The 15,506-nt window shown below is 41.2% G+C and overlaps 1 protein-coding gene across 1 annotated transcript in view; it reads right to left on the bottom strand.

Moving 5' to 3' along the window:
• The window catches only part of naaladl2 (N-acetylated alpha-linked acidic dipeptidase like 2), a 372,313-nt gene that overhangs the window by 234,474 nt on the left and 122,333 nt on the right, over positions 1-15,506 (bottom strand). Inside the window, exon 5 of the mRNA XM_084547593.1 lies at positions 6,137-6,404. Coding sequence (XP_084403719.1) covers positions 6,137-6,404 — 268 coding nt within the window. The remainder of the gene's footprint in view (positions 1-6,136; positions 6,405-15,506) is intronic.

A 15,506-nucleotide genomic window follows, 5' to 3' on the forward strand; every position in this document is an offset into this window, starting at 1 on the left:
AAGCAGATGACCTGTCTTCCTTGGCTCAGTTCAAGGGAGAGAGTGGCCTTGGACTGTGAGCTGACTCTGGATGTGTTGACAGTTGCTGTCAACCAGATGGAATCAGGACAGGAATTGATAGCCTATCCTCCAAAAGTGCTTGTAGAAGTCAGAGAACCATTGCCTGTGAGCTATACCACATTGTGTTGAGATGTTTTTGATCATGATCTCTACCTGTTTCATGCCAGCAAGCAGTACTTTCCCTGCTGCCCAGAAAAGAGGAGCTGGCCTTCGTAAAGAAGTGGAGGCCAGTGACCATTTTCTTTTGTATGGACTATAAGATTCTTTCCAGAGCCTTGTCTTAAAGACTTAAAGTCTTCCTGGGAATACTTGTAAATACAAACCAAATGTACCGTTATCAGGGGTAACTCCTTTCAACCTGACCAAGCTACTCTAAAGAAAGCGGAGTCATTTTGATTAAATACAAAAAGTTCATGTTGGCTGTAAAAGCCCGAAACTGAAGCAAATTCAGCCAAGACAAGCGTTTGTGTATCTGAATGATGCTATGCAAGGCTTAGAGGTACAATCCAAGTTAATGTATGACATTTTTTTTCATTCTATCAATGCTAGCTCTGGTAGTTTGAAAGGCTTGAGTATGGTGATGTGATGTCAGCCATAAATGTTGATCCTGCCCACATAATGAGCAAGATGCTGGCAGCAGCACAGGTGGCAGCAGCACAGCTGAGCCGCAGGCTGCAGGTGGCAAGAGCAGTAACACCACAGAGGGAGTGCAGCATGGTGCAAGGGATGCCACAACCAGCACCCTGCAGCCTGATGCACCGAACACTAAAAGAACCGTGCAGGAGGACAGCAAAGCGAGAAATAAAAGCTCCAATATGTCTGTGAAAGTTCTCAGTCATCCAGGTCAAGGTATATCCAAAAAACATTTAAGAAAGGCAACTGGACTGGTAGAGTTTTTCAAAAGACCTTTCGGCATTGATCCGAGTAGCTTCTTCAGTTCAGTGTTCAGTGTTTTTTGGATTAGAGCGCCAATAAAACTGACAGACAGGGACATATTGTGGAGGAAAATGAAGGTAGTGGACAGACAAAAGAAGAAGAGACTGACACTCAGACAATTTAGGCGGAACCCCAAATTGTAGCATGAGGTGAGTTAAACACTATGAACACTGAATATGGAAGGCGACTCTCGATCACAGTTCTCTGATAATGTCACATGATGATATACAGCTATTCATTACAAGTGAGCAGTTATTTCCGGGATCAAAATTGGATTTTTTTTCTTGGATGTTTCATTAAGATTAGGAAAAATGTGAGATGTGAACATCTGATTAGATTAAAGAAAAAAAAAAGAAAAAATACTGACTACATTCAGGAAAAGTCTCACCAATAAAATGGGTGAGGCACTGATGCTGTTTTTCCTTTTCTTCGAAAGCCTCATACACCTTCAGCTTCTTTTCTGTCCAGTATGACTGCAGAAAATGGCTGGGAAAAATGTTTGGAGGAAACTTCAACATTTAAACAATATACAATATAAGTGGATAAAAGTTACTGGTGGCAATGTTGGAGCATCCGGATTAGACCGTCTCTATGCTAAGCCAACCTACAACAACAAACTGTTCAACGTATCAGTTCTCCCTAGACTTTTTTTTTTTTTTTTTTAAAGGTACACTAGTCACCGGTGTCCATACTTGCACTTTAGCTGACTCTTGATAGATAGAGCTTTCGGTCAAGCTTTGTGCAGTTATGGAGTCAGTGGAGATTCAGAAAGAAAGATTTTACCAACTTGGCTCAGAGGTGGGATGTAGGCAAGACACAAATCAGAATGTTCTGTCAAGAGTAATACAGCACATTGCAGAAGCTATTGAAAGAAATGATTTTGACAGGCCAGAAGAGAAAATTAAGACTCTGGTAGTAGGAATAATATACACTACTCACAATAAGTTAGGGATATTGTGAGAGACTCAGTGGATGTCATACATACAGTGTTTGTTTCACTTCAGAGATTTTTGGGATAGGGAGGCAATTGAATTGGGGTGATAGACACACCTCATTTTGTGTTTTCCACGTAATGGTCTCACTGTGTACAGTGTGCCTTACATAAAAAATACTAAAAGACAACCCTTTTCAATGTGGCATCAATTTCAACATTCTGTGGGTATAAAAAGCTGGTATTGTCAATAAGTCATTCCAAGTTCATCATTCAAACAGCCATGAACACACGACGTCACTTAACGGACGAGCAGCGCCACCTGGCCATAGCGCGCCTTCAGGTCGGTGGCAGGCAGTCAGATGTTGCTCGTGAACTTGGTGTGTCTCAAAGTGTCATCAGCAGACTTGCATCAAGACACAGAACTACTGGCAGAGTTTGTGACAGACCCAGGAGTGTAGCCCCACGAGTGACAGACCGCAACGATGACCAGTACCTAAGGACCTATGCACTCAGACATCGTTATGCAACTGCCACACAGCTGCAGGCCCGTTTACGAGATGTGAGGGGTACTAGGGTTTCCAGACAAACCATTCGCAACCGACTCCACCGCTTTGGCTTGAATGCCAGACAACCATTGCAGGTGATTCCACTGACACCAAGACACCGCCGTGAACGTTTGCAGTGGGCACAAGATCATGTGACCTGGACAATGCAGCAGTGGTCTACCGTCCTGTTCACTGATGAGTGTCGGGTCACCTTGCACAGAAATGATGGTCGTCAGCGTTGCTGGAGAAGGCGAGGTGAGCGATACGCCGAGGTCAACATGGTCCCCAGGGTTCGCTTTGGTGGAGGAGGTGCAACAGTCTGGGCAGGCATCACCAGTCAGCGCAAAACAGATTTGGTTATTGTAGATGGCTCAGTCACTGCACATTCTTACCTCAGAGACATCACAGAACCCATCATCATCCCCCAATTCCGCCAGCACACCCCCAACTTTCTGTTCATGGATGATAATGCTCCACCACATCGTGCCAGAATTGTCACAGCTTGACTTCAGGAAGTCGGAGTGCCTCATATGGTATGGCCAACAATGTCCCCTGACCTGAACCCCATAGAGCACGTCTGGGACCAGCTGAAGCAGAGACTGGATGATTGTACCCCACCCCCACGTGACCTGGCAGAACTGCGTGTAGCACTTGTGGAAGAGTGGAACGCATTGCCTCAGAACAACATCATGAGGCTAGTGAGGAGCATGAGACGTCGCTGTCAAGCTCTCATTGCGGCAAATAGTGGAAACACCCGCTACTGACATTGTCAATTTTGTTATTTGGGGCTATCCTTGTTATTGTCTAAATTTTTGGGGTAATAAATATTAAACTAATGAAAATGGTGTTTCTTCTCATTCATTATTAGTAATATCAAAGGGAACTTTTTTTACTTATTTCATTAAAATTCAGACCAAATGTAAATAACACTATCCCTAACTTATTGTGAGTAGTGTATAAGAAAAAATACTAACAATAGAAGTTAGGAGAGTAGGATAAAACATGGAAGAGCAAAATGTGCATTAATTAGAGCTTGGATATCAGCTTTTAAAGATATAGATGCCCCAACTCGCTTCTTCTTTAAGTTCAAGAAAAGAGTCAGGGAACACAACCAAATGTTGCATCTGAAACTTCCAAATGGGATTATAACAACTGATCCATCAGAGAGGAGCAAGTTAGCCATCGTCTTCTATTCTAGCTTTGAATAGCTCTATTCATGGCTGAGATTCTTGAGAAGCTACCTTGGCTGACTGAAGCACAGTCAGTATCATTAGACTCCACTATCATCTTTGAAGAGATGTCTGCAGCAATCCAGCAGCTCAACTGTGGGAAGTCATCCAGAATTGATGGACTTCCTTCCGAGTTCTATCAAAGATTCTGGACTTTACTGGAAAGAGACCTTTTTCATTTTTTAAGAGCTGTCTGAACCCTGGGATTTTACTCTGGAGATGCGCATGGGCGATGCTGATACTGGTACCCATTTCTTGGATTACTTAAAAACTGGAGACTGGTTTCATTGCTCCGTACTCAGTACAAAATAATTGAAAAGTATCTTTCAAATAGACTAAAGACGTATATGGATGTAGACATAGTGTGCCTCTAAGCACATAACAATGGGCATCAATCATTACTGAATTGAATTTCATTGTTTAAATTACAGGAGTTAGATGTAGGACTCTTTTCCCATTGACCAGGAAAATTAATTTTATGGGATGATCATTGCTATTTGTCCATGTCACTTGAAGTATTTAGTTTGGGAAACAAAGTAAAGGTCATTTTCATTAACTGTTCTGTTGAAGGTGGGTGGTCACTTTTGAAGACGTTTGAGATAGCGTTGCCCTCTATCTGGGATGCTATTTGCTTTGGCCATTGATCCACTCTTAAACCAACTCAGGAAAAACCTCACAGCATTAACGTTTCCAGAGGTAAAATGTATTTAGTGTACAAGCCTATGCTGATGACATTATGGTATTTGTACCTCGACAGAATGACTGATCATTAGCCCTGTGTGAACCAGGCTCATCTGCAAAAGTTAACCGGTTTAAGTGTGATGGTCTTCTGCAAGGAAAGTGGAGCAATAAAGAACGTCTATCTTGCCAGCTGGACTGCAAGGGAGGAGGGAGAACTCTTATTACAGTTTGGCTGACAAAACTGGCGGGTCTGAGGTCAGCAGTCAAGCTGAGCTGTGAAGCTGGGATTAAATCTCTGTGTTTTCTGGAGAGGCTGTGGAGGTGAAGGGTGGTCTTCATGGGCTGGTCTTTTTAGAGCAGCCTTGGGAATAGAGTCTGCTGGGGATCAACCAGTCACACAGCAATACTTCTCGTCATTGTCCCTCTGCGCTGCAGTGAAGGAGCAGCAGGAAGAAAATTGAACTGTGCTTTGTTTTTTGAACACCAGAGCTTCTGGACTTCTACTCTGTCTCAGGAGAACAAAATTTAAGGAAATGCATCTGTCGATGTTGAACTTACATTTGGAAGTGTGGTGACTGAACGTATTAGCAGCATTGAGTTAAGTTATTATAAAATTATGTCTGATTTAGAAGTTTATTTCTGGTTGGGGAGTTCAGATGTCTTACGCATTGTCATTCGAAAACTGGACAAAGAATGTAATGATCAAAGTTCAAAAAGTCTCCTCTCCTCCATATGCCACTTTTACATTCTTTCTTCACTAGTTTGTGCAGTTTCATCTCTGTCCTCCCTCTCCTTGTACATTTCTGTATGTGTTTCTGGATCAGTGGGTGTCTGTTTCTCCTCTGTGGTTATTGGCTGCTCTTCTCGGCTTATGTTAGGATTTGGCCCTGTACGTGAAAAAAGGAACTGAACTGAATCTGAAGTTGAGGCTGCAGATTATTAATTTTGTATTTTTGTTTTTTTAAATGTCACGAAGCAGCCAACAAATGGTAATATAATGCAGTGTTCTGTCACAGAAAAAGGCACTTGCTCTTACCTTGTTCAGTCCCCTTCCACTCCTTCTGCACTGTTTCTAAATAAAGCATTGTGTTCCTTTGCCTTACCTACAGAGTGTAGAAATCAGTCAGGCTAGCTGTTTCCCCTATTCTAGAGGCAAAACTCTAATCAAAGTCTACCCATCATCCAGTCGATGACACACCGTTGGTGTGATATTTCAACAGTTGAAACACACTGCTTTTATTTCATAAAATGATGACAATGATGTTCTATTTTAACTACGCTGGAGTAGAAAACAAATACACTTCATGATTTGCAGCAGATTTCATCACTATGGAACAGAGGTCATAGTATGTAGTGTGCAAGTAGTGTTTGCATGTTAAGTATTTCCAATGACATGCTTTAGATAATGTTCTAACTTACAATTAAGTAAGTCATACCAACATTGAATAACCAACTCGTGAGCAAAAATGAAGATTGGTTTCCAAATGGTTTCAGAAGATATACACAAAGGATTTTAAGGACCTTTATGCTACAAATCAATTGGACCCAAGGGGAAATAAAAATATCATTATTTCCTTTGTTAAACTGTGGTTGGCCAAGCAGTAACATTTGAAGCTACAACCTCTAGCTATGACCTTTAGTGGTGACCCTTCACCCTTCACTCCACTGAAGAGTGGGATCATAGGGCAGCAGCCACAAGGGTCGAGCAACCTTTGATTCAGCAAATGTCAGTAGAGGGTATTAGAAGGTACCTGCACACTTCCCACAGCGGAGTAGGCTGCGTAGGAGAACTGCTGCTTCGGTAGGTCATTTGGTCCACGCTGGTCACAGGGGAGCCCGTTTGGCAGGAAACACTGGTGACTAGATCTGTCGGTGATGGTGTTGGGCGTGGAACCAGGAAGACTGAGCAGAACTGTATGATTGGACAGGTGGACATCGGTCAAACCGAGTCCCACCCACTGCCTGTAGAGGTACCTGGCTCTGGACTCCTCACTGTCATCTGACAAGCTGGAGAAAGACCTGGAAGCACAAGGCAAAGAGAGTCTCCATTAACTATTGCTTGTTAAAGGGAAACTACTGTTTTTTTACAACCTGGACCTTATTTCCGGCATAAAATACGATTGTTTACTCACCCATATAACTTTTGTGTCATTTGTAGTCCTTCAGGAGATATTTAGATCTGCGTATATCTATATAGTGGGAGTGACTGGGGAACCGAAACGCAGCCTATAAATAACGCATTATCTGCCGCGAAAAACGTTCATTTCACTAATATTTTGTTATCGTACGCTAGTGCTATTCCCCATTGAGTCCGGAGTTACCTGTTATCATCATCCAGGGTCTGTAGATTGACCTACAAACCCCGGATGATGTCTTCTGACCTGGATGATATCATCTCTGAGCGCCGCCCGCACCCGCGACAGTCAGCTTGTTTACCTGTAACAAGCAGGTAGTAGCAAATTACAGGTAAACAAGCCGACCATTGCGGGTGCAAATATTGGTGAAATGAACGAGTTTTGCAGCAGATAATGCGTTATTTAGAGGCTGCCCCAGTCTCTCCCACTATATGGATATACGCAGATCTAAATATCTCCTGAAGGAATAAGAATGACACAAAAGTTGTATGGGTGAGTAAACAATCGTATTTTTTATGCCAGAAATAAGGTCCAGATTGTAAAAAACAGTACTTCCCCTTTAACCTAGCATTTTAATGTATTATTAGCACTCCTTATTATCAGAGTACACCTGAATTTACTTTTCACCTACAATTTCTTCTCAAAATGTGTCAAGTAGCTATGGTGAAAATCAAGGATCACAATTATCACATTTCACATAATCACACAAAATAATTATATTAAAATTATGACACTTGACACACTTGACATTTCTGTATAGTTCTGTATACATGCCTGAAAAAAGCACCACTCACACACAAGCTTGAAAATGAAGCAGATTTACTGTATAGCTTGTCAATACTGAGTGAGGATTTAACTGGATTCAATGCCAAATATGCTGCGCTTAATCACACATGCAAACTATCTCACAATATATAACTAAAATCTATTAATGCAAAGGCTGCATGAGCAAAACACATTTTTTGATCAACCCTTATACACCATCTTGGGACTTGGCCATTGACTGAGCAGAATAACATCCACTGAGAATTTGGAAACCATTTAAAAAAAAAAAAAAAGGATTTGTTGTGTATTCCGCCTGGGGAAAGCAACCAGCATAGGACACAGGATAGTAGTTTCGCACCACATTATATTTAGATATTATATTTTACAGATATAAAGAGTTGATGATATGATCCATGATCACAACGCCTAATGTCATTGTCAAAAATATCCTTTCAAATTAAAAATGTTAACAGAAGATTACTTTTACCGAAGTGCATTTACCAGTTCAAACATTTCTTCAACTAATTGATCTTTAAAAGCCCCATTTCTTTTTTCAATATGTGGTCATCCTCTTTTTCTTTCTCTCACACCCTATAGCCTCACAGGCGCTGTCTGTCAGGCTCCGTCATTTCTGTTTTCGTAATTGCAGGAAAGAGATGTCAATAAAATTTGATCCGGACCTTATTTGAGTCTCCTCTGCTGGTTTGTTTGGTTCATGATGTTTACTCTCTTTATTGTTTTGTCTTTGAGAAGACTGGACTCAAAAGTTCAGCAATAAGGATGTGTTCAGATTGGACTGTCTGGTATTTCAACTTGTCTGGGGAAGAACAGTCACTCAACACTGAACAGAACTTGGGCCTTATAATATAAGATGTCTCAATAAAAGTTATACTCTTAACGATATAGTTTACACAAGTAGTGGCACCATCTAAAAGATCCCAAAGGCCGTTTCTCAAATGAAGTGGCTATACAATTAGGAGTTTTCTTACCATAGGGATAAACTTTAGGAGCACTAAGGTAACTACTAGCGTTCATTTTTTTTTTCTTTTGCTTGCTAAAATCAAGCAAAAGCTACACATGTAAAAACAATAGGAATCTTTGGGGTTTTAAGTAGTGTTAAGGAGTTGCAGGGTATGTTGTGCTACTTTAAGTTAGGCTAAACACATCCAGACTTGGGGTCAGACAGTTTTCTCTTGCGGTAAATTTACTGGGGTAGCCAGTCGTCACTGACTGTCATTCGCAGTAGACAACCATAACACTATAGTCCGATTGGCATCGCCACGCGCAAATAATTAGGCCAGAAAAGGCAGATTTGCTGCTCCCCTTTAAGGGCCGACTCCGAGCACCAACAGCATGATTTTTAAACCCTTCTCACTCCTATTATACATCACTGATAACAGAACTGTGCTCATCCACCCATCCCAATGGCATCTTTCAGCATAAAAATGGGATTCCAAATTTTATTTTGCGGCTAACTTGGTTGCAAAAGCAGCCCAGGGATTTCCAATCACCCCGAAGGACTCTGTGACAATGTCAAGCTCTCATCCGTTGTTCTCCTTCTTGATCATTTCCTTCTCGCTGGCTCTCCTCTCTGAAAATTAAAATCTACTTTCCATATCTCAGACATTCCACTCTCATATGACAAAAAAAGGTCTGTACCGCAACCAGTCAGGAGTTCTTTGAAACTACTTTCGACAGATAGATGCCGCGCCATCCATAAGGGTTTTGGCAGGCTGTGTGCAAACCAGCTACCCATCTCCGGTCTCTTTCTGTCTCTTCTAAATCTATCCCATCATGGGATATATGGATTGAATATGTTGAAGGATGTGGGGACAGAATTGGCAGTACAAACGTACCTCTATGTTTAATATTCGTTAATTCAACACTTCAGAGAACTCCCACAAATATGCAGTCTAAACCATCAGCAGTATTCAGGTTGCTTTTTTGGAACTTCCACTGCTATACAGGTTGCCTCTTCATCTTAAACAAATGTGCTGCTGGGTATCTGCTGCTTACATTCATCAAACCTTATTCAGAGGTCATTCACACAGCCTTTGTAGGCATATCGTTACTGATAGTGACTAGTTTTAAATTCCAGTCTGTTCTTATTTTGTCTTGGTCTTACAGCTTTCTCCCTCTGACCTCATGGCCGCAAGCCAATCACTGACTCTCTAGTCCAGGGGTGCTCCCACTCTTGGCTTGCAAACTACTTTGACTATGACCAAGTCAAAATGATCTACCTATAGATACACATGCACTCATTTTTATAACTCTTCTTGAGTCGATGTAAATTGGAAGGCTAACTACTTTGCTCACTAGGGGTTTACAGAACCTTGCGCATTTGACCACGCGCGCATGGGGAGAGCTCAGACTGGCCCGTCAATCCGTCACTGTATGTCAACTAAGTGTCAAGTGCCATAGTGAGGACAGATGATAGACTAACAACCACAAGATTTTTATTTGAATGGCATGCAATCGACCTGCACTTCCTTCACGGTCTACCGGTCAATCACTATCGACGTACTGGGCACCCCTGTTCTAGTCAGTCAAACCCATCCTAGAGTAGCCAGTCACAGGTGCACATTCTTCTGGTCTTCCCTCTCCTCGTGCCAAAACAGACTCTCAGCTTTGTCTTTCACTAAGCAGTTACATTTTCTCCAGCTTATTTTCAGTGGCCCACTGGCAGTCAGCATCAGCCTTTAATTTGCACCTACATCCATGTGCAGCTTCCTTCCCTTGTCTACATCTTGATTAATTTTCAGCACACCTATTCCAGCCTTAATTCTAGTATTGCTGCTATTTACAGAGCATGTAAATATGGTAATATCTATGCTAAGATGGAGTGAATAATATTGTCATTACAGTAGAGAGCATCAAATGAACACGTCCTCTTGGATCCATGCTCCAACACACCAAGCAACAGCCAAACTGCTGAACACTCTAATACTGGCTATAATGGAAGGGTGTCAGAACATGCAGTGCATCACAGTTTGCTGCATATGGGGTTGTGTAACCACACTCAGGAAACCCATGCTCTGCCTACAATTCATAGTTTCCAGTCACGTGACACCCGCGGTGACCTGGAGGGCAAAACATTAGTCCAAAATGAAGGCTCACACTGGATTCCTGTTAGAGACGTAGCAAAACCTGGTTCATTTACTTTCCAAGAATATATAGATCACCTCTCAACTGAAATAAAGAACAACATCACTGTAGTGGGTTGCCACTGTAAAGCGATTACATAAAAATATAAATTATGGATGTACTTTTACTCATATCACCTACCTAAACATTGCTGCATATCATATACTGCCCTTAATACAGCCCTTTGGCATAATAGCACACTACCACATCACAAAAAAATTGTTCAGGAATGGTCCAAGGATCATGACACGAGGTTTAAAGTGTTGAAGTGGCAAATTCCCAAGACAAAAATCCCATCAAGCAACTGTGGGCTGTGCAGGGAAACGGGTCCAGCCCATGGAGGCTTGGTGCCTGATGTCACAGGACACCATCGGAGACCTTGCACAGATCATGCCTCCATCGGTCAGAGCTGTTTTAGTGGCAGTATGATATTAGCCAGGTGGTCATAATGTTATTGCTGATCACTGTATAAAAGAAAAAGAAGGGGCATAGATGTGTCAGGGTTACGACACTTCTTTGCACATCTATCTTTAAGTGGGTGGCAAATATTTGTGTATGCCTCTAGAATGTGCCTGTGTGTGTGATATCTATATGCGTCTCAGCGGCAGATGGCCCAGGCACACAATTGTGCCATTCTGTAGTCAGCAGGTCTCATAGCTCGCCAGGAGCAGCAGGAGGCAGTGTGCGTGCTGATGTACTTTCATGAATGTGTGTGAGTATGTGTGTGTGTGTGTGTGTGTGTTTACATGTTTGTGTGTACGGGATCTTCATCTAAAAGCCAAGCTGTTGGAAGGGCTTCCTGTGGTTTGGGACGCATGCCTGATTCCAACGATGCTTCATGTCTCAAGTGACTTCGAGTGTGTCTGTTTTTGCATGTGTGTGTCCGTCTACACAGCTGTGTTGCGTTTAGGCGCAAGTGTCTTTTTTGATTAACATGTAAACTCCGTGTCATACAGTGAACGGAAGACTTCTTACTTCTGGTGTACGTTTCTCTGTTTCTACAACAAAAGACTTGCTCAGATTCTTTTGTAGAAGTACCACAAAAGCAGCGACAACAACAATAAGGCACTAGAAACAGAAGTACATTCACGCGTATGAAGTTGTACTCTAGTGAGGCGGCAGAAGTATCATGTCCTTCATCAACAAATGAACATTTGAAAGGATAGTAGAATTGGGTGGCATCTAGCTGTGAAGTTGCAGCTCATGACCAATCGATTACTCATCCTTCATCGTTGTTTCCAAACATGTAGGAGAACCTACGGTGACTGACATGCATATTATAGATATGAAGGCTTCATTATCATCTAAAGCAGTTACATCAATCTCTTGTTAAAGGCGATTATACTCCATATAATTATGACTACTATATTCCAATTTTCCAGGTGATTTTAGGGGGAGCTGTGCATGAAATTATGTGTGGCCACCACAACCCATGAATGCATTTTTTTTGCACGAAATAAAACATTACGGGAAAAATAAAGGCAAATTGGCAGAATTGCATTTAGCTGCATCAGTTTCAGGGTTAGGGTTATGTCCATTTAAGCTGCCTGGACGTGGACAATATTTCTTCAACCTAACTGAAATCATTCCAGACACCAACTTAAATATTTACATGACCACTAAATAAATTATCTGATATGCATTGATGTGGCTCCAAAACATCATTCAGATTAGAGTGTTTTTGAACTTCCCCAAGCAGTTCTTCCTGCTGTTGAATGTCTCAACTTTATTCAACCCTTTATCCAATAAAAGAACATGGCCACGATGGACTGAGACGTCTCAAGTCTTTATCAAGGCTGCCCACATCAGTTCATCTTTCCACACACTTCTGTTGCTTTGTCCCATGTGTCTGTCCCTCCTGGAAACTCATTGCATCCCCTGATGTTTACCCCACGCAAGAATGCGCAGAAATAATGTATCATTCCATCCTGAGAGAATTGAGCCAATCTACTTCCATGGTTATTAGTTGAACGTATTTTCCTCGGCCTATTGAACGGATTAACAAAAGTTTACACCACCCTTCTCAAATATGCAATAATATACGAAAAGAAAATACAAAAAGAAAAGCCAACCATTATTGCCATGATATACATGATATCATGTATTAGACTTATAAATAATGACTATTTCTACGACTAATGACGTTCCAGTAGAAGTGCATATACGTTTTCTGGGAGAGCTTTTTAAGGTTGAGAATTAACCAATATTTTTTTATGTACCAATGATTTAACATGACTTGTAAGCCCACATTATAATGGAGTTAGCCAATCACAAGTAACCAGTCATGCTATTATGAGGGCAGCCAAAGCTTTTGTTAGAGCAGATAAACATGGTTGTAGTTGTATTTCTGAAGTTGGAAGGACAAAAAAGAAGATTTACTTAAACTAATAAGTACCACTAGAGCTGAAACAACACGTTAAGGAATCCAAAACTCAAATCCTAAATGGTTGTACATACTTAAGATTGCTAACCTATAACCGGATAACCGGTGTTTGGGAGAGAGGATGTGCAAAAAATCTAAATTGTTTACTTTATTTATCATCATATCTTTCTATTCGCTGACAGGACAACAATTGTGAGTGTACAGTGCTGTTCAGGAGACAGTCGAGCATCTCTTCTTATTTGTCATTTCATTACTTCTTGCGCCGAGAAGATTTCCCACCAGTGTTGGAACATGACACCTGAGTTTATCAGGACAAACCGGGAGAATATATGATGTCTCATTTCTGGTGAAGGACGCTGGCCACTCAGTGCAGTGGGCCCCAGTGCCATTTTGTGATTTACTTTATTAAAACTTTAATGGATCCACGTTTCAGACTCCACTAAACCTGTCATTTCAGAAGGTTACTGCCCCATCAATATCATGTGGAGATGTATCCTGCTTAAGGCAGATGGCTCTCCTTCTTGACATTTTCTTCCAGCTAATAGGATTGAGCACGGATATCATGTACATCGTCTGTATTTATTCTATGTAGATAGCCTTCCAAAAGGCAGTTCAGAAACTTCAAAAGAAAGCTGTGTTATTTCCATGCTGTGCAACATTTCCTATGCCTGCAGAGATGCTGTGATTGTTTTGAAGTGTTAATACGGGCTGCATTTGAAGCCCGGTGACTGTTTTTTTTTTTTTTTTTTTTTATCTGATGAGTGGATTGAATCCTCTTCTCTGAAGCCTCCCTGCCCCACAGAGAATACTGAAAAAAATGTTTAGTCAAACTTCAGTGAGCTGCAATTGTTTCATGAAAAGCTTTTTAAAAATGATTGGTATCTCGCCTCTTTGGCATATGAGCTTTAATTAATTCTTTATTCCCAGTATCACTGACAAATGTGGTGAGGATAAGAAATGTCTCTTCATCAGGAGTTGAAATAACAGTTCTCTAACAAGTGTGGTCTCTAACTTCCAAGCTTAAACATCAGTCCAAGTCAAAATCTTTTGTATAATTAAAGACGGCGAACAACACGACTGCTTCAAAGCCAAGTTTTTAGAGTCGCTGCACCTTCTCCTTTGTAAGACAAACAGAGAAATTCTCTTTGGCAACCTATACGCATCCATATATTTCATGTTTTATGCTTGGTATAATGATAATGTGTAAGAGCTGTTAGCATGAGAGCAGGCAGATAAAATGTATGTTTTGCACATGAATATTGAATATATAATTGCCATAGAGAGAGAGAGCTCTGTGTGCTTTCTTGGGCCAAGCAGCCACCACTCTTGCCTCTGCTGGCAGCTGCCGAGGATAATATATTCCTGTAGCGCGCAATCATTTTAATAGCTCATCCATTTGTTCAGGAGACAATTGATTTTCTCTGTTTCCATACACGTTAGTCACATTTGATTTCTCTCATCCCATTTGCATTTGTCACATTTTAAGAGCGTGGCGCCTCCGTCCGGGCTCCATGATAGGAAATCTTTATTCAGGTGCCAGGGATGGTGTTAAGGTGGAACGTAAGTAATGACGTAGGTTACCAATAAAGAAGATTCAGCGCATTACTGGCACTTCTGCGGAGTGCAACTCAGAGGGGAGGAGTTAGGGAAGCACACAATCTGAGAGTCCAGTTCACCGATACCAGGACAGGAGTCAATACTAGTGCAGTGAAAATATAAAATAATATAATGATCTGTAACACTTTCACATGTTTTAGTCGTCTGGCCCGATTTGGTCGTGATTTAACTTATTTTGAAATGAATGACAAATGAACAGTTCGTTTGGAGCCAGAAAAAAAAAACAAATAAATAAAGAGAATGAAGTTGTTATAAGCAGCCACCTACGGATATGTTCAGTGGGTTACTCTGTTAGCATCGATCTCCCCCTCACCACTCAAACAAATTTGTGCTGTTAAATTAAAAATTAATTTGGCATGCAAAGTATTAAACACACAAACACATCATGGTTAAAATGTTCATGTATATTGTTTTTGTGATATTTGTGACGCTTGTGTGGATATTTTGGAGCGGTTTTCTGATATACACACTTAACTGTGTGATGATCTCTCCCACTCCTTTGTTTGCTTTCAGGTGGAGCTGGGAGGGGTCTACTGCATGTACCTGGGATGCAGTAGACTCGGTTTCTAGAAGGGCATAAAGGATGGCCCTTCTCAGTCTCTCTCTCTCGCTCTCTCAGCCAGGCCTAATGCATCTTCCTCATCCTGTTCCTTTGTGTGGTTTGCTGTACCCTCCAACATGTATCACAACAAACTTACACCCATCCAGTCATGGCTGACATTACTGACTCCTCTGATTTACACATCACACTAATTTTCTGAGTATCATAATTTGGGTTGATTTAAATAAACTAATTTGATGGTTATTTCTGTGTGTGCCCCCCCTCTTTGTTGCCGGCCTTGAGCCTAGCAGTAACAACTGCCTTTAATGTGTAGGGACCTCCGTGGGTGTGGTTACCTAAGTAGTCAGGCAGCATGGAGTGGAGCCACATATTATTATTTTTTTCCCACTCTATTTTTCTCTCTCTATTTCACTCTTTTTTTATTTTTCTCATACTGGATTATTGTTTGTATAATTGCTTTATTATTATAATGCAGCATTATACAAAGAGCTAATGAAGTGATGATACCTCTCCTG

This window comes from Chelon labrosus, assembly GCF_963514085.1.
Source record: "Chelon labrosus genome assembly, chromosome: 7".
NCBI lineage: Eukaryota > Metazoa > Chordata > Actinopteri > Mugiliformes > Mugilidae > Chelon > Chelon labrosus.